The 27,590-nt window shown below is 41.8% G+C and overlaps 2 protein-coding genes across 4 annotated transcripts in view; both read left to right on the top strand.

The window, feature by feature from the left end:
* Positions 1 to 1,164: 1,164 nt before the first annotated feature.
* Positions 1,165 to 27,590, top strand: part of ELOVL6 (ELOVL fatty acid elongase 6) — a 138,064-nt gene continuing 111,638 nt past the window's right edge. Inside the window, exons 1-2 of one of the 3 annotated variants that reach the window (XM_025465922.3) lie at positions 1,165 to 1,301; positions 2,042 to 2,162. In XM_025465922.3, coding sequence (XP_025321707.1) covers positions 2,074 to 2,162 — 89 coding nt within the window. In that variant the 5' untranslated portion in view covers positions 1,165 to 1,301; positions 2,042 to 2,073. Of the gene's footprint in view, positions 1,302 to 1,399; positions 1,533 to 1,716; positions 1,891 to 2,041; positions 2,163 to 27,590 lie in introns of those variants that run through there. The other 2 variants (XM_025465923.3, XM_025465920.3) reach the window with 2 other exon arrangements.
* LOC112671651 (40S ribosomal protein S29-like) lies at positions 15,896 to 16,341 on the top strand. The gene has a single exon (XM_035709777.2). It carries the CDS (start codon positions 16,043 to 16,045, stop codon positions 16,211 to 16,213), a length of 171 nt encoding a protein of 56 aa, XP_035565670.1. The 5' UTR covers positions 15,896 to 16,042; the 3' UTR covers positions 16,214 to 16,341.

Genomic DNA, 27,590 nt, shown 5'->3' with positions numbered 1-27,590 from the left:
AATTTTTTTTAAAGAAAATACCCTTGCAATATACTGTAAAAGGTTCACTAGAATTTCTTTCTCACTTCCCTCCTTTCTTTCATTTATTTAATCAATCATTCATTCAGCCTACAAATATTTATTGATTGTTCACAGGTCCAGGTGCTGTAGTAAAATGTTTATCTCTCACCAGACCACACCCATCTTCTGGGTCAATTATCCCCAAGCCTCTGGCCTGGGCTTTATTTATTTATTTTTAAGATTTTATTTATTTATTCATGAGAGACACACAGAGAGAGAGAGAGAGAGAGAGAGAGAGAGAGGCAGAGACACAGGCAGAGGGAGAAGCAGGCTCCATGCAAGGAGCCTGATGTGGGACTTGATCCCAGGACTCCAGGATCTCGCCCTGGGCGGAAGGCAGGTGCCAAACCGCAGGGATCCCTGGGCTTTATTTTTAAATTCATTCTATTCTAACTTGTACTGCAGAAGTATTTAGAATGACACCCTTAAAGGGAGAGACAAGGAAAGCCTATACATGAAATCTTTGGAAGGATCAACTTATAAATTAATTTTCTAATCATCAACTAGCCTAGCCCTTTGATTTATGCAATATTGCCTGGATTTTATAAACCCTGTCCTTCATGTCTTATTATACCTTCCTCCTTTATAGAGATATTTCTTCCAGTTCCCACTGCTCAGAGGTTCCAGGCAACCTAATTTTGAATGAAAATACCCTCTTCTGGGACTACAGGTGGGGGAAGGGATTTTTCTTCTTGGTCCTAATATCCACCTAATTTTTAAAGCATAGGTTCCTTGACATATGTTAAGCTTACAGTTACAGCCATGGATGAAGTATTAGATACCTCCAGGTCTCCTACAACTCCTTTTCTGAACCTGTGGCTAATGAGTGGAAAATCCTTTTCCTCCTAAGAAGACAGAGGAGTGTAGACAGAAGCTGAGTTTAGGACAGTGCTAGGAGGCTGGGGGTTCAGTAGGGGGTCAACATCACAGTTAGCCTTCTCCTCAACATGATTCTCTTCCACCTACCCGTGAAATATAGACTATAAAACGGGATTTCTCGTGCATATGAATAAAGTTTTTGCATTGGACCAGTTGGTCGAGTTCTCTCTGTTAACTCCTTCCCCGTCTTTGTCTCAGTCCATCAACTCTGACCTCTCCGGGGACCCAAACCGTCCACCTCTCCTCTCTCTCTGTCTCTCTTCCGGCCGCTGGTCGCTCTCCACCTTCCACCTCCTCATCCTCAGCATCCCCAGCCCGCGAGTGACTGAGGAGCCCCGGGGGCTGCGGGGCCTCGGGTTTGCGTGAGTCAAAGCCCTCGCTCTGGGGCGGGGGACCCCCCACCCCCCAGAGTACCGCGGGGGGCAAGGAGGCGGGGAGCGCGTTCCTTTCACGAGTGACCTCAGCGCAAATGTGCCCGGAGTTGTCCCGGCGAGAGGGCTGGCGGGTTTTGCGGTTTCTTTCTCGCCTGCCGGGCAAGCTGGCCGGTCCGCGTGCGAAGGGCTGCGCCCCGCAAGCCGAACCTACATCCAGAGGCAAGGCTAGGCTGCCCTCGAGGTTGGGATCGGGGGGTTGGGGGTGACCGCGAGGCCACTTCCTCCTTCTCGGCGCCCTTCCTCCATTCCCCTAGTCACCTTCACGTCAGCAAAACTGCCCCTCAGGGCGAGAGGTCTCGCTCTCTCTCGCAAAGGGTTAATTTTCCGATCGCACGAGGGGGAGGAGATTTCCCCGTAGACAAGTAAAAAGGGTGATGGACAAACGTGCGGGCACTAAGACCGCAAGGCATTCATTTCCTCCGACGGTGGATGCGGACGCCGGGAGGAGGAGAGCCCCGGAGCGAGGAGCTGGGAGCTGGGAGCTGGGAGCTGGGAGCTGGGAGCCGCGGCTGCACAGGCAATGCTCGACCCTGGATGTAGCTGAGAGGCTGGGCGAGGCCGGCCCCCGGAGACCCAGCGGCGAGGGGAAGGCCGAGGGGGGTGGGTGGGGAAGCAGACAGGAGAGCACCCGAAATCAAGCGCTTTACAGATTATTTTATTTTGTGTAGAGAACACGTAGCGACTCCGAAGATCAGCCCCAATGAACATGTCAGTGTTGGCTTTACAAGAATATGAATTCGAAAAGCAGTTCAACGAGAACGAAGCCATCCAATGGATGCAGGAAAACTGGTAGGTGATGCTTTCGCGTGATCCTCTTCCCGGGAGCCCTGCGCGTCTCCCCCGTGTGCCTTCATGTCGGGGTTTTCTGTCTGGGGCGTGAACGGAGCGATGCACCGCGGGCAGCGGGGAGCTGGTCGCCGGGGCTGCAGGCAGCGCGTGGGGCTCCGAGTGCCCCTGGGCGAACCGGGGCTACACACGCATCTTTAACATGGATTATATAACGTGTTACATACGTGAACATAGAGAGTAGATAGATGTCTGCGCGACACGGAAGGCGGGAGAGATGCCACAGTTCGGACTCCCTACCTGGGCTCCCTCCCTCCTGGTTTTCACCTAGATTTGCGTTTTCTTGCTTGGCTTCCCGCAAACTGAGTGTGAAAGGCAGTCGTGGAAGGAGCCCAGTCCTCTGTTCCGTTTAACCCTCTCCTGCCCGCGCTCTCGGGTCCTCGCCCTCTCCCCATCCCTCGTGTCCTTCCTTTCTCCTTGCAGCCCTCCTACTTCCCCGCCTGCCCTACTCTCTGCTGCTCCCCGGCCGGATTTCTCCTTTCCTGGACCCCTTTCCCCACGCGGATCCCTTTCCGGTTTCATTAAGAGGCGGGGGTGGCGGGGGGGAGGGGAGGGGACAATGAAAACAGTAATAAAAATGAATGAACCCGAGCGAGTGGAGGGAGCCACGCCATTATTTAAGTTTGTTTTACGGAAACGCCTTTTGGACACACTCCGTCCTAATTCAGGAGGAAGCTGTTGATCGGAGTCGAGGCACAGATTAAAGACCCCTCGGTCCGCAGAGCCCTTGGGGGCTCTTCCCCAGACAAACTTCTAATAGGGAGAGAGTTTGCTTGTTTACTGTGTTCTCTCCGCCGGTCCTTTTGAAAATCCCCGTGTGGGAGGCGAGCGTGTGTCACCTTGCAGTGTCGAACAGGGGAGGAGGGTGTGCTCATCTCGCTTCTTCCTTGTAGAGCGAGCTGCAGACATTCCGGTCCTGCCTCTGCTTAAGCCTGGGTCTGGCGGGCAATACCGTGCAGGCTCCGGGCGCCCCGGAGCCGGGCGCGGCCCGCAGCCTCCCGGGGGCTCGGGCGGAGGGGCTCGGGCGGAGGGGCTCTCGGGCGCCGAGGGGTCCCGCCCGCCGCCGCGTGCGCGAGCGCGCGGGCCCCGCGCCGTCACGACCCGCCTTCCCTCCCCCATCTCATCAATGGGAAACCTAAGACGCCGGCGCGCGGGGGGCCGGGGCTGGAGGTGGTGCCGGAGGAGGGGGCGCGGCGGGCCGGAGCGGGTGGAGGGAGGTCCAGCTTCCTTTCCTCGGGTCCCCGGGAGTTGCGCCTGGCCCGGGGGGCTTGGCCGCGCTGCCTGCCTCCTCCCGCCCGAGGCCCGCTGGCCGTTTGCGGCTGCAGCCGGGCGGAGCCCGCCCTCTGCGCCGGCTGGGCCCGGCCTGCGGGGGGCGGGTGTGCAGGGCTCGGCGTGCTCACAGCCGCTGCGGCTGGCCTGGGGGCCGCACCGGGCGCGGGGCCGCGTGGGGCCAGCCCCGGAAGCCGGCCGGGGGCCGCGACCCGCTCTGAAGCCCAGGAAGTGCGGCAGCCGCTCGGGGCGCGAGGCCAGGGAGCGCCGGGGGAGGGTCCGGCGCGCGAGCAGACCTTGCGAGGCCCTGGCCCCGGAGCAGGCCGACCCCGCTGGGCCCGAGCGGCCGGGGCGGCCCGGGGACCTGCTCCGGAGGCCCTTCCTCCTCCCGCGTCGGGGGTGGCGCTGGAGGCGGGGCGGGGGCGGGGGCGCGGGCGGGGGCGGGGGCTCGAGGCTGCGGGCGCGCGGCGCGGCGCTGCGAGGCGGCCCCCGAGCCGCCGGCTCCCGTCTGCCGCCGCGTGCCCGGCTCCCCGCCACGCCGCTCGAGCCCACGATCTTACCCCGTGAGCGCCGCGGGCGCCTCTCCTGTGCGCCTCCGCTCCGACTTGCTGCATCTTTACTGAACCTGCCTTTCCGGAGCCGGCGTCCCCCGCGGTGGCTGCCCCCGCGCGCGCTCCGCCGGCCCCTCTGCCTCCTGTTTACCGGTTGCCTCTTCCCTGAGGCCAGGTAACCGTTTCCCGCCTCTTCTCTCCGTCCAACTCCACAAGTACACAATGAGCCGGACCGGGCCCGGCCCTCAGCAGGACTAGGCAGAACGGCAAAAATGCGCCAAGTTATTTTCTCCTGTTGAGCTCTCAGCACTGCTTCCTTCTAGCTCTTGGCAGACCTTTCTTCTGGCAGCATCTCCTCTGGCTTTTCTTTGTACACGTGAATAGTCACAGGTATGCCTGTGCCTCCTTCCTACCAGGCCATCAGCTCTTGAGGGCATGGTTCTTGGCTCGTTCGGAGCACGTTGAAGAGTGCGTTTTGTACGTGGTAGATGCTGGGAAGGAGGCTTATCCAGGGAGTTAAAATGAGGACTGGGGCCTATTGTATTGCCGGCACTACCTGTTAATACCTGAAGTTTAACATATTTGGCCTCCTCCTGCCTTTGAATACTACATCGTAGGCATATCCTGGGATTTTTCCTTTCTTGACTTTTTCTTTGTTGATCCTACGTTCTTAGCTTGCTTATTGCAGTCAAAAAGCCCTCCTGGCGGTTACTCTTTCCTTGCGTATATTTCTGACCTTACTTGTCTTCCTTTCTCCTCTTATCTCAGTGTGTGCATTTCTCCCCGCATCCTGGGGGCCCCATTTTATAAACCACTTCCACCAAAATCCCAACAGCAAAAAAGTCTTGAACAAGGTGTAAGGTGTGTAAGAAAAAGATTTTTTGTTTGCCGTGTTCACAGGAGTAGGGAGCTCTGTAGCCAAGGCTTACTAACCCTCTTGGAGGCAGGGAAAGTTTAGGAAACCAAAGACACACCTTTTCAAAATGGTTTGAAATACCTTCTGGAGGGAAAACACAATGTTGAAGCATCTACTCTCATTGGAGCAATCATTTGCACTTGTCCTTAAAGATGTCTTAGACATGGCCTCAAACAAAGCTTGTTAATTTAGAGAATTATAATGATTTCTGTCTCAAAACTGAGCTACGTGGTCTTTCGAAGAATGGGGAGAAAGGCCAGGAGTGCTGTTGTGTCAGTGTGCTGTGAGCACTGCTTAGTATTATTTAACGAGGGTAGTTTATTAAATAATAGTTTAAAATCCATATTCATTACCTTATTACATTTTAATGTTATGGTCTCCTTATTTTGTTTTGGAGTGGTGTTTGTATAAACACTCAAGTGTTCAACGGTGGCAAGTGTATCAGGTTCATTGCTGCCTTAACAAATGATTAACCCTACATTCATCGTTATAAACACAGGATAAATACCACAGACCTTTTTAATTTTCTAGCACATAGTTTCATGTGTAATAGAGAAGCCATTGAAACGTAAAGTAATACAGAGAGAATCATCCTGAGACCTCATTGTGAAAGTACAGGTCAAGTTAAAAATACCTGAGGTAATGGTACCCGGTAAATGAAGAGAGAGGTGGAGGAGAAAGCGTGCTTTACTCAGTAGCCTTTTTGACTTCCAAGTTTACGCTGGAAAGCCCTGTGATTTTACAACAGTGAAAAAAGGGCGTTTTGTCCCTAAATGAGGTATCTCGCCTTTACCTGTTATTTTCACTAATAGCTTATTGAATGTGTAAGTGCTCCTTTTGCTAGCAAGGAAGCGAAATCACGTAGTGACTGGGAAGGCAAGGCCACATAAAATTCATTGAGTGAGAAGGGCAGCTGGGGTCGGCCTTCTCTTTCAGCAGCCTGCCAGGTTTGTGCTAACAGCAGTGGATGCTAGTTAGTTGCTCCAGTTGTAATTGCCTGGCCAATGATGATTATCTTCTGATGTCGGCTGACACGGTGTTCACCAATAGGAAAACGGGAGGCCTGTGCTGACTGCTGTAACATTATGGATGTGAGGTGACGTCATCACAGGGCTTGCCTAGAACCTCATGAAGCCCTCCCCCTCTCCTCTCTGGCATCCTTCACTTACCCAGCCTTTCAGTGCTTTGTATATTTTTCTGACTTTCTCCACTCTCCCCACCGAGGTGTTGGTTTTAAGCGTTTTTATTGTTTACATTTTGTGTTCTGTATTTTAGGGTCTGTAAGATAGTGTAGGAATTTTTAAGATTAAATACTAAGAAAACCTTTCCACAGATTTGTTTTTACTAAGAAAAAAATTGGAGGAAACACTATTTAAAAGGAATTGTACATCTATACGTTCTTTTTTTATTTTTATTTTTTTTAATTTTTTTTTATTTATTTATGATAGTCACAGAGAGAGAGAGAGAGAGAGAGAGACATAGGCAGAGGGAGAAGCAGGCTCCATGCACCAGGAGCCCGATGTGGGATTCGATCCTGGGTCTCCAGGATCGTGCCCTGGGCCAAAGGCAGGCGCCAAACCGCTGCGCCACCCAGGGATCCCATCTATACGTTCTTATATGTGAGGTTCAGGAAGTAACACGATGTACAATTTCCGTATTAAAGAACATAAAGACATTATAAGCCTGTATTATTAGTATTTTACTCAAAATACAGCATCATAATGTATGTCAAACTTTTAAAATGCAAGCAGAGTATTAAACTGTTGTTTCTCCGGTAGTGACAATTGTTCTGATCCTTAAAATCTTTAAGACCTGTATTCGTTCATAAGAAAAATGACTGGAGAGTTGTGCAATCTGCTCTCATGAAACAGGAAAGGCCAGACTCTCGTTTAATCAGTGCCACTACAGCAAATACAAATTTGGTCAGCTACCTAGGAAAATACTATGTCCACATAATAATCATGTTTCTTGACACTTTGGGGAATCACAGTTCATATTAGTCTTAGGATTGAGAAGTCCTAAGTGTGAGAAATTTAGCATGTCATTCAATAAACCTTAGAAAGCACTGGGATATTGGCCTGATAGCACTAGGTTAAGAATGAGAAGACTGAGAAAATGTACAGAGAAGAAAAATACGATCTATGTTATGGTGTTAGAAAATAATGAAATATGTGGGAACTGTGATCTGAACTTTTATGTATTTTTTTTTTGTATCTTTTTAAAAAATGATGTATTTTCATGCAGTCCTTGGTGTTTTAGGATTCCCGGGGATAATGGAAATTATTTTATGATATCTCCCATCCTTATACTTGTACTAGTCATAAATAGTATATGATGATAAAATTTTTACATAGAGCCTTTTGTTAAATTGAGAGTTAAATTTTGTGAAGAAGCCTTCTTGCATGTTGCTTTTAGTGTTGGATGATGATAATTCTAAAGGTATCGTGATCACATTGTCAATTAACTTCAAAGTCAACCCATTCCAGATCTCAGAGTTGTTTTGCATACTACCTCAAAAGAAGATTCTTTCAAGTTAGATGGAAAGAGCTGTGGGGTGAGAGGTGGGGGATGAAGACTTAGAAATACTAGGAGGTCATAAAATAATCATCTAGTCAATCTTTAGCCAACAAAGCAAAATGAAGGAGTGTGGCACTCACTAGTCATTTAATTCAAGAATTCATCTTTGCTTCAGTGATCTGGATATTTTAGGTCCAAGTATTTAAATGAATTATCTGAAAATTGCCCCAATGATCCACTTAATTTTTCACGTATGGACATACATACGCGGAGCTGCCCTTTGTTAAAAAGTACTAGACAACAGTTCACAACTTTGCCTTAGCTCTTTACCTTTACCTGATCTATGGTCTAGTCTCTACCTTCAAATCTTCCTGCTCCCATTTACTTTTCATTTCTCTTTGTTATAAGAGCACAGGTATTTACCTCAAAAAGTTACCTACAGGGACACCTGGGTGGCTCAGAGGTTGAGCATCTGCCTTTGGCTCAGGGCGTGATCCTTGGGATCTGGGATTGAGTCCCACATCAGGCTTCTTTCAGGGAGCCTGCTTATCCCTCTGCCTGTCTCTGCCTCTCTCTCTCTCTCTGTGTCTCTCATGAATACATAAATAAAATCTTAAAAAAAAAAGTTACCTACATATACCACAGACGGATATTTCTATTGATAACCCTAGAAAATCTGAATGAAAATATAACATGGCTTTATTGAATTGTTACAGTTCATAACTTTATTTGTATATGAATTGTGTAAACAGGTTCAAATATGTAACTTTTGGCACAGTTACTCATAGAACTTAAATAGCATATCTAATTATATTTAACTTCCAATAATTTTTTTTTAAGATTTTATTTATTCATGAGAGACAGAGAGAGAGAGAGAGAGAGAGAGGCCGAGACACAGGCAGAGGGAGAAGCAGGCTCCTTGGAGCCCAATGTGGGACTCCATCCTGGACCCTGGAATCATGCCCCGAGCTGAAGGTAGACGCTCAACTGCGGAGCCACCCAGGCGTCCCAACTTCCAACAATTTTATTTTAGACATAGATTTGTTCCTTTAAAAAAAATTATTGTTCTAGAATCAAAAATGAATTCGTACTTTTAGGCTTATTGAGCAAAAGCTATTCCAAAGCATTGGGTCTGTGTAAGTCATCAAAGTTCAAGCTTATGTGTATATCGTGATTCATTTCTATATTGAGCCCTCACAATTTTTAGTCTTAAGGTTCATTATCCTACTATTTTGGAATGATAAATACTTGTAGGAAAAACTTTTGTTTAATCAGTCGCTCACTGTGAACTTTCTACAATTTAACTTTAAGCCTGTCTGCTCCTTGCCCACCCCCCCACAACCAGTCAAAATATACAAGTGAAAAAGATTTATACTTACCTTTGCTGAGATGAATAAGACATACTGGATATAAGCAATTTTGCTGAATGATACTTATATAGTTTTCTAATACTTTTATTTCCTCCATAATTTCGCATTTTTAGTATTTTTCTTTCTAAAAAGTTTGTAGCTAATTGCAGTATGATTAGGGGAATATCATTGACAGAATGTATTTTGGCTGGGGGGGGATCTCACTGTTTTTATGTTGGTTTATGATCACATTTTAAGTAAAATAGGTGTTACTCCATTTCTTAAAGATAAATTTCGAATGTGTTAGCTCAACCCTTTTCTTTTTTCTTTTTTTTAAATTTTATTTATTTTATTCATGAGAGACAGAGAGAGAGAGGCAGAGACACAGGCAGAGGGAGAAAGCAGGCTCCAGGCAGGGCGCAGGATGCAGGAATCCTTCCCGGGTCTCCAGGATCACACCCTGGGCCAAAGGCAGTGCCAAACCCCTGAGCTACCCAGGCTGCCCCACCCTTAACTTTATTAACACCCATCCTTGGAGCTAGTGTTTTGCTTTGTTTGGTTTTTTAATTGATCCTTTGAATTCTGAGGCTGAATTTTTGAATTGACTATTCATTAACTCTCAATGGACAGTATACATCATTTTTTGAAGACTATGAAATGACCCATGAAATGCATGTTTATTATGTGTCTTTTTTTTTTAATATTTTATTTATTTATTTATTCATGAAAGACACAGAGACAGAAAAGCAGAGACACAGGCAGAGGGAGAAGCAGGCTCCATGCAGGGAGCCCGATGTGGGACTCGATCCCAGGACTTCAGGATCAGGCCCTGGGCCAAAGGCAGGGGCCAAACCACTAAGCCACCCAGGGATCCCCTATTATGTGTCTTTGTTAGGAGAGATGCAAGCATTTACCTGGAAAAGTACACTCCACATAAAGCTGTTAGAGTGTCTTTCAAAAAATGAAAACTGATACCCATTATAGACTATTTGTTTTTTATTTCTTAGTATTTCAAAGAGCATCTTGCTGAACTGGACATACTTATAAAATTTGCTGCAAAATAGGTTCCAACTTAATTGACTTTTGTCAATTTTTAAATTTTTTTAAGTAGGCTCCATGTCCAGCGTGGACCCCAACACAGGGCTTCAACCCATGACTGAGATCAAGACCTGAGCTGCTAACAAGGGTCAGCCCCTCAATCTACTGAGCCACCCAGGTGCCCCTTGACTTTTGTTGATGTTTTTTAAAACTAGTTAAATAATTTGATTTTACTAAGCATTTAAAAACCGCAAAAGTTGAACGTTTAATTAATTGGATTTATCCCGATCAGTACTTGGATTTATCCCGATTATAAATAAGTTTAAAAAAATCTTCAAAATAGTTAATTATAGCCAAAACCTTCAAGGTTTTTTGTTTTTGTTTTTGGTAGGCCCAGTTGTTCCTTTTACATGTAGGGTGATGTTAATAAAATGTAAACGTTTTTAAGATTCTAGGCCCAATCCAACTGGGTTCAGGTGTAGTTACTTCAGTGAAATTGAATGCTTTGAAGTTGAGAATTTTATGATCTTGTTTTAGGAGGCTCAATGGGGAAGAAAGCTCTAGATAAAAAGGTTTACTTCTGGAACTTTTTTTTTTTTTTAATTTGTGTGAGATTTCTATTGAAGTCTGGGTGCCTTAAGCATTTAAAAGCTGGACTGGCAGGGGTTATCATTACAATAAGAGGGAAGGAAGCTCAGTCAAAGCATTGTAAATATCAACATTTATGGTTTTCTCTCAATTTTATGACTTTTTGACAGACTTAATTTAAAGATCTTTTAAGAGTAGGGTAGAGTTTATCTTAAAGTAGTGATACTAATAGTTGGTACGTAATTGTTTACTGACTGCAGGCTTTTTTTAAGGTTTTATTTATTTATTTACTTGAGAAAGAGAGTATGAGCAGAGGGGAGAGACAGAGGAGAAGCAGACACCCCCACTGAGCAGGGAGTCCTACAAAGACTGGCTCTAACCCAGGATCCGTGGGATCTTGACCTGAGCCCTAGGCAGACTCTTAACTGCCTGAGCCACCCAGGTGCCCGCTGACATTCTTTTAAAATCATTTACATATGTTAACTGTTAAACATCCTCCCAACCACTCTTTGATGTATTACCTTTTTGATTTTTTACAACAGGAAATGGGGCTCAGTGTGGTTATACAGGTTAGGATTTTCATGTAGGGATAAAAGGACTGGAATGGGCTCCAGGCCTAATGAAGAGTTTGTCATTAAGCCCTCAATCATCCCCTCATTTGAATAGGAATAAATACACTATGGATCTAAACTTTTAGCACTATTAACATATAAGAAACTTGTGTTTTTAATCAATGATCCCCCAAATGCCTCTAAGAAATTTTAACTAAAGTATCCTCAACACATTAAGGCCAGGATAACTACGAGAAACACCTATAAACGTAGTGAACATTAAACTATATAGGTAAATAAGTACCTAAATCATTAAGAAATATTTTTGAATGTTATTTGTTTATCCATCAACACTTTTAGAAGTGGAGAAAGCAATGTCACCTTCAGTGTTGCTTCTATCATAAAACATTCCAATTTTGTCATAAGTGATGACACAGATTCGGAACCTTTCTTATAAAGCATGTTTTTCTGTCTGCCTCTCTTCCACGAGCCTCATACATTTAGCTTGGTTCTAGACTCTGGGAATTTATTTCCACCTGGCTCTGTCTGTACCATTCTTTCCTTCAGGCAGGGGTACAGGGTAAATAGCCATCCATAGAAGCCACCCACAGTTGACAGAAGAAAAAAAAAGACGTGTGACTTGGGGATGTCACTATTCTTTGAGGTCCATTTCTGTATGAAGGATTAAAAAGTAGTTTCATTTGTTTTGTTTGTGAGTCTTGAATTCTTTTTCTAGTTCTACAGAAAGAAATACAGGAAAAAAGACATGAAAGCATTAGAAAATGTAAAGATGCATGAAATAAAACAACTTTAATTCTTATCCAGAGGCATCCACTGTTATTTTGCCACATTTCCTTCAGCCTTGTTTCCAAGTTTTTTATATGGTATGCATTCAGTGCATCCATTGACAGATTGAGTTCCTTATTATGTGCCAAGGATTGTGCTGAGCACTTTACGTTTACATATTATCACATTACAACTTTGATGTTGTTTATTTCCCTCTTTGCATTATAAACATTCCACTAAAACCTCTCCATAAGTATGTTTTCCATATATTTTATTGTTTGGGCTTAAATTAATTTAGATAACCATTGCCTTATCTTCAATCATGCTAAGTTTCTAATATTTTGCTATTAGAACTAGTCATTTGATTATCTTTGTCCATTAATTTTTCTTACTTATCTGATCATTTCCTTTGTAGAGGTATAAACTGTAGCATCCAAGGGAATTACCTCTTTTTTTTTTTTTTAGATTTTATTTATTCATTCCTGAGAGACACAGAGAGAGAAGCAGAGACATAGGCAGAGGGAGAAGCAGGCTCCCTATGGGGAGCCCAATGCTGGTCTCAACCCCAGGACCCCAGGATCACACCCTGAGCCAAAGAGCTGAAAGCAGACTTTCAACCACTGAGCTACCCAGGCATCCCGGGAATTACCTCTTTTTAAGGATTATGATATCTAGACATCTGGTTGATGTCTAGAAAAGTTAACCAATTTGCACTCCAGCAAGGAAAGACAGTTTTCACATCCTTCATCTTCATCCTGAAGATGATCTCTTAAAAAATCTTTGATAAATTAATGTAAAATGGGACATCTTGTTGCTTTAATTTATATTTGTTTTCTAGTGAGATCCAAAAAATTTACTTGGATTTATTTTCCATTTACTTTTGTAAGTTATCTGTTCCAGGCCTTTTCTAGTTAACTATCATTTGCTTACATTTGGGATACATTAAGGATCTTTGCTTTTGTTCAGCATGATTACTCTGTTGTGAATAATTTCTTCTCTAGAGTGACTTCTAGGAACTAATTAAATATATGAAATAGAAATGTATTTTCCATCACCCCCTGAATTAAGGGAAACAACTGTGCTTATCTCTTTATAAATAACCTTAAGTCAACAGCCCCAGGGAGTAAGAGAGAGAGAGGAGAGAAAGCCTGGAGACTGGGCTTCTGTTCAGTGTGGAGAGAGAGGAAGTAGTCTCTTGGACTTCCTGCTAATTTTTGGACTCTCTTATTTGCTTTATTTTTCAGTTTTCCACAGATGTGGTGATGAGTGTTCACTGTAGTATTATAGTATGGTGGTTAGGCACAAGGGCTCTGGAGCCAGTGTGTTAGGGTTCAAGCCCTCTTGCAACCACATAGCAACTGAGTGACCATCTCGCCAGTGGATTAATTAGCACCTCTGCTTCAGTTTCCTCATCTTTAAATTGAGAGATGATAATAATAGTATTGGGAATGATAATGATGGAATCTACTTTAGCAGGTTGTGAGGATTAGACAATTTATACATTAGGTCCTTACAACAGTGTCCAAGACTGTATATAATTTTTATTATACCTTTATTGTTATCTGCACCATAGGCTCAGTGGGATCAAAAGGGAAAAGGGAGGAACTGTAAGTTCTCGTAGAACTGAGGTACCCCAAAATGGCTGTACCCCAAAATAGGACAAAAAGGCCTATTACCCAGGAGCCACTACCAAGGTATAGGCATTGGGAGGAAAAACCAAGAAAAAGAAAAAGTATGACATCAGCTTTGCTTTTAGGAAATCTATAATTCAAAAGATCTCAGCAAAGGGACACCTGGGTGGTTCAGTGGTTGAGCATCTGCCTTCAGCTTAGGGTGTGATCCCGGGGTCCAGGGATCCAGTCTGGCATCGAGCTCCTTGCAGGGAGCCTGCTTCTCCCTCTGCCTATGTCTCTGCCTCTCTGTGTCTCTCATGAATAAATAAATAAAATCTTAAAAAAAAAAAAAGATCTCAGCAAGAGAAAACATTGTTAATATAAATGCAGTTTAAAAAAAAGTGTGGGTGCCCACTCTACTATGAACGTTTGGAACATTTTCAAAAGCTATGCTTTATCTTCTATCACATGTAACAGTGTGAAATCGAGGGAGTCCTGGGAATAGATGCTAATTACTAATTTATTTCCAATAAAACACCTGAGATTATCCCATTTAATAATTTACACAATGTGATAGCGTCTTTATTATGTTACACACACTAAAGGTAAAATCATTCTAAATCCATAAGTGAAATGATAGTGGCTGAAAATTTGGAGGTTTTTTTTTTTTTTTTTAAGATTTTAATGCATTTTTGGCAGAGAGAGAGAGAGACAGTGCATGAGTCAGGGAGGAGCAGAAGGAGAGAGAGAAGGAGAAACAGACTCCTGGCTGAGCAGGAATCCATCCCAGGACCCCAGGAAAATGACCTGAGCTGAAGGCAGATGCTTAACTGTCTGTTTAACCCACTGAGCCACCGAGGCGCCTCAAATTTTGGAGTTAGGTGCTTGTAAGTTTATGCTTCAAATAAGTATTTAGTCATTGTTTTTCTAATTTCAATGAAAGAAGCAAGGCTGTTTGGTTTCTTAGTGAAGTCAAATAAGAGAGCAAAACACATCGGTTTTCTCTTATGTACTTGAATTGCCATAAGCTTGTGGTGGAGAAACCCAAGTGGAGTCCTTTCTTTAAGGTTCCCAGTTTTCTTATTCTTGAGACAAGGAAGTCTGTCCCTTAGGGGTTCCCATGAAATAGGGGAGATTTTCTTCCATGTGTTTATTCCTTCCTCTCTTAGCTCCTGTTGAAGGAGGTCATGGAGAACACATAACCACATGTTGACCCTCACTGGACTTGGGCATTTATTTGGAGGATCTTCATCCCCTCCCTTACTTTTGCAATGTATGATTGTCCCATTGTTCTCATACTCGAAGCCACTTCAAGGGCGCAGCCTTGAGAGAGTAACATATTGTAGAGCCTGTGTATATGACTGAACCCTTGAAGGCCTTTGTACAAACTCTTAAGATTCTGGAGGGCAGGTGAAAAGATCTGCTCATCCTGCGACCTCTGAAGACAAGCCTCATCTGTAAATTCCCTTATTAAAACTGCCACCTACCAATCTGGAGTGATCAACCCTTTCTTCAGTCTGCGTGCACAGGGGAGCAGTTTCCAGTTTCACCTGGAGAACTCCTGAGGTTACGAACCAGCAGGTCTCCATCCAGACCTGGAGCTCCCATTGCAGTGGGCTACTTGCATGCCTCCTTGTGACGGCAACACAGGTAAAGTGTGCCGTGCTATGAGAGCTGTTTTATAACTAACCTCTAATTTGATAAATGCTTAAGTTGTAAGTGAACTGTCCTCCTAGGCCTGTATCAACTGTCGAGAAATTCTTTCAGGCCTACTGTTGTAGATACTTGGAATTTGTGGGGGGGGGTTTATGTTTAAAATTTTTAAAAATATTTTATTTATTTATTCATGAGAGACAGAGAGAGAGGCAGAGACAGAAAAAGCCTGCCTGTGGGCAGCCTGATGTGGGACTCCATCCCAGGACCCACAGGATCATGCCCTGAGCTGAAGGCAGATGCTCAACTGCTGAGTCACCCAGGCATCCCGAAATTTGTGGTTTTAACAATAGCAGTTTTAACGTGGAATGACCCAAAGGTCCAGGCAATGAATCAATTAAAATTTTTTTTTTCTGCAGTCACATTTGAGAAGCAATAACAGAGCAGTTATGCTGTGCTTTCTTATTGTCCTGGAGGTAGGAATTTTTGTGAAGTGTAGGAACTATGCACCTATGAGAAATGGCCTCAAAGCAGTATAACACTTAGTGCTGACATGAAAGTAAGGGATGAGATAAAATCTTAGAAAAACCTCAACTGGGTGGCTCAGTGGTTGAGTGTCTGTCTGCCTTTGGCTCAGGTGGTAATCCCGGAGTGTGGGGATTAAGTCCCACATCCGGCTCCCTGCATGGAGCCTGCTTCTCCCTCTGCCTATGTCTCTGCCTCTTTCTCTCTGCGTCTCTCATGAATAAATACATAAAATCTTAAAAAAAAAAAAAGTTCTTGGGCAGCCCCGGTGGCGAAGCGGTTTAGCGCCGCCTGCAACCCCGGGGAGTGATCCTGGAGACCAGGGATTAAGTCCCACATCGGGCTTCCTGCATGGAGCCTGCTTCTCTGCCTGTGTCTCTGCCTCTCTCTCGCTCTTTCTGAATGAATAAATAAATAAACCTTTAAAAAAAAAAGTTCTTTTGCCTCGTTGCATCTGAGAGAGCAAGATGGGTCACCAGCAGCTCTACTGGAGTCAAACGAGAAAGTTAGGCCAGGGCTCTCATTCTTGCCTTGTGTGTTCAAACTGGCACGATCTGATCTGGAAATCTGGCCTCAGTATGTGCCACCAGTGTTTCTGTCAGTACACGAAGGATATAGGCTTCATTAAGTTGGATTAGATGAACTTCCTTGAATGGGTCATCCAAGATACCTACCTTAACTGCAGATGTCCAAGATACCTACCTTAATGCCAACTCATTGTACATAAAATAAAAATATTGAGTGTTTAAAAAAAAAGTAAGGGATGAAGAAGAGATCTAGGAACAGCAGGATGCTTCATCAGAAAACAGTTTTATGGAATTTTGTAGGTTAAAGGAATGTTCTTCAAATTTTTTGCTCACTTCCTTTGTAAAGAAGTTTCAAAAGCAATGTACTGCCTGACACACTTTAAAGTTTTCATTATAAGCTGAATTAATTTCTTATTATAGAATAAATAAGATGAGGATTAGCTAGTTACAATAAGTATTTTATAATGTGAGGGCACCTGGTGGCTCAGTGGTTGGGCATCTGCCTTTGGCTCAGGGCATGATCAGGTCTTGGGATCAAGTCCCGCATCAGTCTTCCTGCGGGAAGCCTGCCTTTCCTTCTGCCTGTGTCTCTGCCTCTATCTCTGTGTCTCTCATGATAAATAAATAAAATCTTAAACATTTTATAATTTGAGGACAAGTTTACCTACTTTATTGAATAATGCACAGTGAATCTGAAATTACATAAACATTTTTATTAATGCTTTTATTCAATCAATGGCCCCCCCAAACATGTCATATTCCACAATGAAAAAAATCAATGGTACTAACCTATATTGCCTCTGTTTGTTCTTAAGTTTGAACATGTCAGTGTTCATTATGTAAAGGCTCTAAACAGAAGGGGAAAAAATGGATATTATGTTTCTGCCTCATATCATTATTCATTTTTACTTTGTGCTTTGGACTAGAAGGAAAGACCTAGGCAGGCTATCAAGTGTCTATGTTTTAAAACTGCAGAGAAGGTTATGGATAGGATTACCATGTGTATTGTAGTCATTAAGACTAGTTTCCTAATGGGTAAAGCAATTTCTTTTTAACTTGGTCATCTACTGTTAGAACCTGAGGACTGCCTTAAGCCCCCTAAGTCCATTCCATGTGGGGTGGCTCTGATTGTTGAAGGCTGTCCTACATATCGACCTGAAAGTTGTATCCCTTTATCATTCCTCCATTATAGTCCTAGCGCTGACTCTACCTGTATTTAATTCCCACTTCCACATAACCATCGTGTATGCATTTGAAAATTGCTATTATATCCTCTCTAGGCCTTCTTTTCTAAGCCATTTCTCAAATATTATTTGCAGTCCACTGGGAACCCGAATATCTGAAAAATAAAAAAGTAGGACTCCCACACTTTTGGTTTGGACAATTAAATGTGACCGACTAGGATAAACTCTAATAAATTTATTAAAGCTTGGTTGATATACATTAAAATGAACAAATTTGTATTAGAGAATAATACAGATGGAAGGAATTATAGTTTTAATCTACTAGAAGGTCTGCCATATGGTCCTTTGGAACATCACAAAGCTATTGTACATAGGACATTCTGGAAATTTTAAGGACTTGTCAGAGAACTGCCAGGATTACCTTGAGTTGTAGTGGTTTTCAATTACTGCTCATATATTCACATTTGCAGGAATTCTTTTTTGGACCTGTGTATTGTGATTGCTGATATTGTTTGTGATGACACCATTTTGGTTGGTATTTGGTTCTTCTCTAGTTCTTCATAATTCTTGAGTTCTTTTGCTGCTGATGAGGGTAGCTTGGGGTTAAAAAAAAAAAAAAATTGGAGAACCATGCTGTGTCCTTGATCCTTAAATAGGTATTTGGCCAGACTCCCATAGAGGAGGCTGTTTCTCTTCAGAATACACAGGCACAGGCTTCATGTCAGAGATTCAGAATTAGTATGTCCATGGAGAGGCCCAGGTACTGTGTAAAGTTCTTCTCAGGTAATTCTTCTTTTTTAAAAAAAGATTTTATTATTTTATTTATTTATTCATGAGAGAGGCAGAAACATAGGCAGAAGGAGAAGCAGGCTCCCTGTGGGTAGCCTGATGGCGGGACTGGATCCCAGGATCCTGGGATAACAACCTGAGCCAAAGGCAGACCCTCAACCACTGAGCCACCCAGGTGCCCTTCCCAGGTAATTCTGACACTTGCTTTAGCAAATACTGCTCTGGATGATGCTGATTCCATCATACATTCTTCGAGTTTGTCTTCTCAGACTATTGATTTCACAAACTGAACCTCTTCCAATCTGCTCTACTTCTTTGTTGTCTGCCTCTGGACGGATTATCAGTCTTTTCAACGCCCTTGTTTCCCTGCCCTGTTTCCCCAATTCTAATTCACAAGTCCTGTGTGATCTGGCTTTCGCTTCATTTCTCTTGGCTCATTGCCATTGCCACTGTTTTCCTGCAGGCCTCCACCCTACTTTTTGTCTCCTTACTCACTTCTATCCTCTACCTGGTCTTTCAGCAGGAAGTCACAGATGCCATCCTGTCACTCTTGCCCTACAAGCCTTCCCCGGTTTCCTGCTGTCTATATGACAAGTCTAAATTGTTTTGGTTGGTTTGAAAGACCATTTATTTATTTATTTATTTTTAAAAAGATTTTATTTGTTTATTCATGAGAGACATAGAGAGAGAGAGAGAGAGAGGCAGAGAGAGGCAAAGACACAGGCAGAGGGAGAAGCAGGCTCCATGCAGGGAGCTGGATGTGGGACTCCATCCCGGTACTTTGGGATCACGCCCTAAGCTGAAGGCAGACACCCAACTGCTGAGCCACCCAGGCATCCCTGAAAGGCCATTTAAAATCTGTCTCCTGTCTCCCAATCACCTTCCTAGTGTTACCTATTGAAGTAGCCCTGGTCCCAGCCTGTCTGTTCAAATGCAAATTAAATGTCCTTTTCCCTCCTCTCCCATCAGAATCTACTGGGTCTTCCTTTGCGGTTTGCAGGCATTTGACTCATAAATAGATTAGTATTTTTTCTTCTAGCTTTGAAATCAGTGCCTGTCACCGAATTTGGCATATATAGTTGCACTATATGTGTGTTAAATAGATGAATGCATATTGGTATGGATACCCAAGCCTGTTCATTCACATTCAAATGTATCTGATTTATTATCCTTTACACTTTCTTTTGTCTTTAAGTGAATCATGAGACATTACCTGGTGCCTTATTGAAACAATAATAAAAGGGGCACCTGGGTGGCTCAGTGGTTGAGCATGGCTCAGGTTGTGATCCTGGAGTCCTGGGATCGAGTCTTGCATAGGGCTCCCCGCAGGGTATCTGCTTCTACCTCTGCCTATATCTCTGTGTCATAAGACACAGACACATGACACAGAGAGATACTTTAGACATAAAGTCTAAAAAGAAAAAAATAATTAAAAAATAATAAAAATACATATTCTCTTCTAATTTTATTTTTAAGAGAAAAGGTATTTTATCATGACTAATTTGTAGTGAAAGTGTGCTAATTTGGGGGGACTCTTTTTTAAGCACTCAAACCATCTAATTAGAAAGAAGTCAGACTTACTTAGAATGAGGGGTGGGTCGGATTGTATGTACAAGGAACGAAAATCGGGTAGAAAATAATACCAAATGGTAAAAGATACTTGTATCAAGATGGCAGTGTGGTGGTGGTTTCTTCTTTTGTGTCTTCCAGTTTTCTATAATCTTTCTTATGTTATATTCTGAGTATGTACAGGTGGTATGGTTATGCATGTGGTCTTTTCCCTTTTTTTGAATTAACTATAATGTGTTTACTGCTTTTATAATAAAAGTTGCATTTTATAATGGTGTATTTGGTATCAGGTAACAAGCACTTTTTTAAACGAATGCATTTTTAAATAAACATTAAAAAAAGCAACGTAGTTAAACAGAAACACGGTTTGTGGACATTGAACTGCACAATCTTCAAATAAAGACACTTTCTCAGATTAAGGTAGAAATGAACCATACTACTGATGTCCAATTGTAAGTTATACAGTTTAATTATTTTTTAGTAGGAAGGGGTTATACTCTTTAGCAGGGTGGGGGTGGAGATAAAAGACATAAATTTGACTTTAACATTGCAACTTCTATGGCTGGGCTTCAGGAATGTATCTAATAGGGCAAAGGTTCCCCAGAGACAAGAGTCATCTAATCTAATAAAGATAAGAGATTAAACATAAACCTGTCTCTAGAGAGAAAAAAATGAATAGGATAATTGGCTTAGGGACCTGGTAGCACCTGGAAACAGATGCTGTACATATACCTGGAATACATCATTAACAAATGCATCCAGAATTGCAGAATGCTTGGAAGATCAAATCTCATTTAGAGGAGCTAGAAGGATTTTGTTTCTCTCTGAAATGAAGGTTAGTCCAGAGGCCATGCTGTGTGGATCCAGAGAACCTGGTGTGTCTTAATCTGGTGCGAAGCCCCGGGGATGAGGTTAGGAAGAGTGTGTGACAGAGCTTTTTTACAGAACTGCTTTGTAGAGGAGATCTTATCATTCCTGGGCGTTGCTTTGAACTCCTGCTTCTTTTGAACTTCCTCCTAGAAAAAGAGGAATTGCTGTTTGAATACAGGAAAAGTAGTATTTTCTTTTGTTTTTATGTTACCACTGTTTAGGAAGACCTACCATTCCATATTAGTCTTTCCTCTCTGTTGTCTCAGCTAGTAAATAAAAGGGCACAGGAGAGAGGAGAGATTGGAAGAGAATGGTTCCAAATCATATGGGATGCAGTTTTTAAAGTTCTCTGCTCTTAAGCTATAGATAACTGAAGTATCCTCAAGTGTTATTTCCTCAAAAGATATTTTTTCTTGAAGTCAATTTAAAAATTTTACTAGTAAACATTTGTGACTTTTTGTAACCTAAGAAGAAAAGGTATACCTATCTCCTTTCAGTTAATTTTTTTAAAGGAAGCTTTCTCCTGCTATAGAAATTTATTCTTTTTAATTTTGAAAACCACTCCAAAATAAATAGTACATAGTTTCAGATTCTAGAGTAACATGTTTTACCAGCCTAGTTTAAAAATTACAATTTACTAAGCATAAAATGTTCTGACCAGCACAATGTCTGTGGATATGTAGGTGCACTTCCTGCCAGGAGAGAGCAAGGACTGTATAATTTTATTTGACTTTTCTTTTTCTTTTTCTTTTTTTTTTTTTTTAAAGAGAGACATTTATTTATTCACGAGAGACATAGGGACAGAGAGAGTCAGAGACATGGGTAGAGGGAGAAGCAGGCTCCACACAGCGAGCCTGACATGGGGCTCGATCCTGGGATTCCAGGATCATGCCCTGAGCCGAGGGCAGATGCTTAACCCCTGAGCCACCCAGGCGTGCTTGATAAACATTTACATTTATTTTGAAAATAAGCTTCAATTTTAGTGCTGTATAATATGAACAGTGTGGTGACTTAAAAAAAGGTCTACTAATTATTGGGCTTTTTTTTTTTTTTTTAATGAGCAAATGTTGACGGTAATCTCTTCAGTTTTGCTGTGACAAGAGGTGGGTCAGTACACTGTAAGCAATGGCTAGGCTCAGATGGTAGATGTTATTTCATATGAGTAATTCAGACAAATCAATTTTTTTTTGAACCAGCACTGCATAGAGGAAATAATAATCACAGTGGGCAACTACATGAAACAACCCCCCCCCCCCAAAAAAAAAGATTATCATGTTTTTGAGAATTCTATCATGGCTAGAGAATAGCATGGTTGGCCTCAGAGATCTAAGAGTTCATCATCTGACTGAACTTTCTGTGGAGAATATTTCTTCCCCACAAAGGATTTGGTGTTCAGAGGTTCCTTCTTTTCTCCATAATGCTGAAGGGACAAGGTGTAGGGATGCTGAGGCTAGTAAATTGTGCTTGTCCTCCCTTCCCACAGTGTAATACAGAAAATGACAAAACATTGTGCAACTGGATGCCCTTTCTAGGATTAAATTTCACTTTGAGAAAAGAATACATAGGCCCTTTTTACTGTTTTTAGTTTGTCATAGATAAATGTGCTGTTATCGATTTAAGCTGTTTTCCTTAGGTAGTTACAGTATGATAGCTCCAAATATTTTTTTTCTATGCAAAGTCTAAGACATTTGGAATATAGTAGTTTCCTCAAGTATCCTATAAATTATATTTTCATTGATCTGGGGCCAGACCTTCAATAGCTTACCAGTTGTCTTTAGTAGTTATCTTAAACTGTTCTTCATGTGAAAATGACCAGTGACAGTCTTGTTTTCTCATGAATTCAGCTGGGTTAAAAGGTTTACTGTTTCTACCATCCTTTCTGAAATTTATGTAGATATTGTTTTGCTTTATCAATTAAATTGTATGCACATAGAGGCCTAGAATTATGAAGATATACTTAAAACCTTTATTTTTTCCCTGACGATTTTACTTCTATAGTAAGTATTAGGATTATTTTGATAATACATAAAGACATGTACTGTCACAGAAATTTAAATAAATTTTGATTTATTTATTCATGAGACACAGAAGGAGAGGCAGAGGCATAGGCAGAGGGAGAAGCAGGTTCCCCTTTGGGAGTTTGATGGGGGAGCCTGATACGGAACTCGATCCCAGGACCCCAGGACCTGGGGATCATGACCTGAGCCAAAGGCAGACACTCAACCACTGAGCCACCCAGGTGCCCCTCACAGAAATATTTTTGAAAGCAATAAACTTCAATCAGTTGTAATTTCTTCTTTCAATGGATAGGCCTGGAGCAAGTTTAAATAATATTGTAGAAAACTTAGGAAACCACAAATAAGCAAAAATAAGAAAATAAATGTTACTTGGAGATAAACACTAACATTTTGGTGCAAATCTTTTTAAAACTCTTTCTTGCCATCTGTCCTCTTCCGTTTTTCTTCTTAACAAAAATTTTACCATAGGGTTCATACCATATTTTTCTGTAAACTTTTTTCTTACTATAGAATAGACATTATTCCATGTTGTTAAATACTTCCCTCACTTAGTTGTAAATGGGAGAATTATGTTTCTTTATTGTGATGTTCCAGTTAACATGTAAAAAGCTTCAGTAGACACATGTCACTCTTTATAATCAGTGTATAATTTTTTGTCATTTTTTAGAAGGAAAAAGAAAGCTAGTAGCTTTTTTTTTTTTTAAGATTTTATTTATTTATTCATGATAGACATAGAGAGAGAGAGGCAGAGAGTGTCTGAGACACAGGCAGAGGGAGCCCGACGCGGGACTTGATCCTGGGACTCCAGGATCGCGCCCCGGGCCAAAGGCAGGAGCCAAACTGCTGAGCCACCCAGGGATCCCCCAAAGCTAGTAACTTTAAAAGAACAAAGGAACACACTAATATTATTAAGATGGTTTTAAGTTTGACTGGTGGAATAAAAGTATAATATATTTCAGATTATTTCCTTCTATGTAATATGTTCTCTTTGGGTAATACTCATCAGTTCACTTTGCAGAATACCCGCAAATCAAGGAACTGTCTTGAGATGCTTTCAAATGCTAGTAACAACATAATTAACTGTGGCTTAAAACATAAAACATTTAACTATTTCATATAAGAAGAAGTCTGATTGGAAGCCTCTGTAGTCATTTTGTGGTTTAATAATGCCATCAGTTTTCCAGATTCTGAGTTTTTGTCTTGCCATCCTTAATGTAAATCAAGTGTTTTCTTTGCGGTCACAGGATGGCTGCCCATATCACCAAACATCTGTCCTCACTACAGCTTTCCAAGCAGAAGAGAAGTGGCAGCAGCAGTGCCTTCTTTCAATTCTCTTTGATGAGAAGACTCCAAGATAACTTGCTTTTAATAAGCTTATATAAGCATTTGCTTCTGTTGCTGTGATGACATCTCATTGGCCAGGCCCGGGTCACATGCCTTACTCTTGGACCATTCCCTGGCAAAGAGGAGGAAACTGGTTTGGCTGTTGCATTATACTCCACCATGCTAGTACAAGAACATACAGTCTAAGAAGACAAAAGATTTGAAGCCTCAGTAAATCTAATTTTGGTACTTTTTATGTGACTCCTCACAAAATAGTCTTTTTTTTTTAAGATGTTATTTATTTATTCGTGAGAGACAGAGAGAGAGAGAGAGAGAGAGAGAGAGAGAGAGAGAGGCAGAGACACAGAGGGAGAAGCAGACTCCATGCAGGGAGTCTGAGGTGGGACTCGATCCTGGGTCTCCAGGATCAGGCCCTGGGCTCAAGGTGCTAAACCGCTGAGCCACCCGGGCTGCCCAAATGGTCTTATTAAAAAAAGTAGACACACTGGGGCGCCTGGGTGGATCAACTAATTGGTTGAGTGTCTGACTCTTGATTTGGCTTAGGTTGTGATCTCAGGGTCGTGAAATTGAGCTCCTGGTGTGGGGCTCTGTGCTCAGCATAGTCTGTTGGAGATGCTCTTTCCCTCTCCCTCTGTGCCCCCGCTCCCCCACTGCTTGTGCTCTCCCTCTAAAATAACTAAATAAAATATTTTTAAAAAATGGATACATTGACTTATTCATGGTAATATTAAATGTAAATTATCCTGTGAATTACTCCTTGATCTTTAAGGATAGAGACTGAAATACTAATCTTCTAATGGAAGTGTAAGAATAATTTCTTAACAAAGTACCAACAAATGATTATGAAAGAATAGTTCTACATGTTATTTGACACGTCATAGTCCTAAAACTTGACCCAACATTGACAAAGTACTGGAATCATTCATATCAGCGTGTATTAGTCATCTTCGGTGACTTTACTCAGTATGTAAACTCAGTACAGATCTTACCTACCCACTTAAAGCCAGGCAGGCACTGCTTTGGATTAAGCACTGTCTCTGTTGGATCAAATAGAACATGATATTTGTTCCAGGTGTATTAATGTTGTACAGAGGCAGGATACAATCTGACTCTAAGGCCAGACTGCCTGTGTTTGAATCCTTTCTTGTTCAGGCACTCACTAGCTCTATAATGGTAAGAGGTTATATATCTTCTCTAAACCTTAGTTTCCTTATTTTTTAAAATGTGTAATACTGATCCAATAGAATTGTTGCACTGATTAAATGAATTAATGCATGTGAAGCATTCACTGGAACAGTACATTTGTTTTAGTTCTGTTATCATTGAATAGGATAAATACTGACACTTAACATTTTACAGTTACATTATCTCATGGTCCCCTCACTGCAACCCTGAGAGCTAGGAATTTTCATCTCCATGCAAGAATATTATGAGCCCAACAATGATTATTTCTTTTTTGTTAATTATAAATTTTACTTAAGAGTGTAAGCAGAAATTACAATATATGTGGAATTTACACGTTCTTAGACTGTATGGTCCATAAGGTCACATTAGAAGTATGGAGAAGAGAAAGAAATACTGGTTAATAGACCAGTAAAAAAAAAAAAAAAAAAAAAAAAAAAAAAAAAAAAAAAAAAAGAAAGAAAGAAAGAAAGAAAGATGACAAGTATCCTAGGAGTTAATTGCACTCGGTAGAAATAATGATGTTTATTTACTGTGTTAAATTTTGAGGATTGACTTAAATGCATGGGTATGGCAGCCCTAAGGTGAGAGAGTAAAAATATAGATAAAGATCATGGTATATTATGTGATAGTTTCCTGTGTTTTAAATCTATTCTATACCTGTAGATTCTGTACATGTGCCTACTGATAGGTCTAGTAAAGGGGAAACAGATTCAGTCTGGTGAACATGTATTGACACTAGGAATATTCAGCTTAGAGAAGGAAGGAACTGAAGGTCAATAGAAAACTTTTAATCGGCTTCAGTAGGGCCATAGGCAAAAACAGATGCCATCTGAACTCTTAATGTTTTCTTTTGCTTCATGTTCAAGAGGAACAACATTCTTCATTTTGAAGATATGAGTTTAAAATGGCTGAATTGGGGGATGCCAGGGTAGCCTCTGACTTCAACTCAGGTCATGATTTCAGGGTCCTGGGATGGCTTGTGTTGGGCTCCCCACTTAGCAGGAAGTTTGCTCGTCCCTCTCCCTCTCCCTCTGCTCCTCCCCCTGCTTGTGCTCTCTCTCTCTCTCTCAAATAAATAAATAAATAAATAAATAAATAAATAAAATGGCGGAATGGCTTTACCTCCCAATATTTAAGATCATATATTTTTTAGTTTTTTATTTTTCATTGAAGGTAATGTCATTTTATTTGACTCTATAGTTCAGGAAGTTTCAGCAGAAGACAGCCATAGGCTGAGTAACATGGGCTATTTGCTAACAGCATAAATTACATTAGGATGACTTCCAACAGATCTAGAAATCAGGTAAAGAATCTATTCTCATCAAATCTAATAAAGTTTTAAATGATGGTTAGGAGTCTTTTGAAATGTTTCAGACGTGGATGTTCTAGGATGAGAAAATGACGGGGGAAGGGGGTGAGAGTATCAGGCATTAATACATTAACATAACTCGGAGCAGTTATTGCCATCCTGGGACTGGTACTCAGAGAGCAAACTGGTCTACTGGGATCCCATTCTGCCTCCTTTCTTCTATTACTGCCTGCTCCTGGGCCTTGACAGCCTGAGTTACATTTCCCTGTTTATGTGCATTCTCACGCTTGACTAAGTCACACCCAATAATTTGTGTTGTTTTGGTGGAGAAGCAGGTCAGAGGTGCTATTTGAATACATAGATAAGCAGATAAAGTCAATGGATGAAATACCATACTATTATGGTGATGCAGGGCGTGCTTTTTCTACTTCTTAAACAGGCTTATAAGTTTATTCAGCCCAGGGCCGAGTGAAAGGTATCACCTGAACATGTGCATTGTGTAAAGTCAGTATGACTGCAGATTCTGCTTTCTCTCTGTCCCTCTGTACTTAGAACTTGAACAAAAGCAGGTTTGGGAGATCCAAGGGTGTTGTTTTTTGATTTTCCTGTGTTTCCCCTGTACTATATAGCAAGCATAAGGCTCATATACAAAAGTCACCATACTCCAGGGGACATATGTCCATTTTTCACTGTAATGAGACTGAAAAGCTCTTTGCAGAGTCCACAGTATTAAAAAAAAAAGAAAAGAAAAGAAAAGAAAAAAGACATCAGAAAGAATTTTAAGTACATTGGGATAATACAAATGTTTATTTTTGCAAACATTTATTTTAAACTAAGCAAAATCAGATCACATTTCTTAAGAAGATAATCATTCACCTAAGCAACTAGTATCAAGTATGGATTATATTCTAGAAAGTGCTTTCTTCCCAGGGCCTAATCTATTGCCTAGATGGATTAATACTGTCTCTCTAATCCATGTTCCTTGTCAGAGGTTCAGTCGATTCTCATTACTTGCAGTAGTTGTGTTTCATAAAGTCTCTGGGAACACTGAATTAGCAAATTCTGAACCACTGCTCACAGGGGAAATACAGGGTTAGGTTCCTGCAAGCTTCTGGTCATAATGATTTTGTCAACTGATCAATATATAACTTGTTTTATGTGTGCTTCTGTTTAAAGACTCTTTATTTACTATGTATTGTTGATTCATTAACATTAAACTC

This window comes from Canis lupus, chromosome 32 (assembly GCF_003254725.2).
Source record: "Canis lupus dingo isolate Sandy chromosome 32, ASM325472v2, whole genome shotgun sequence".
Classification (NCBI taxonomy): domain Eukaryota; kingdom Metazoa; phylum Chordata; class Mammalia; order Carnivora; family Canidae; genus Canis; species Canis lupus.
This window is presented reverse-complemented; position numbering and strand designations above follow the sequence as displayed.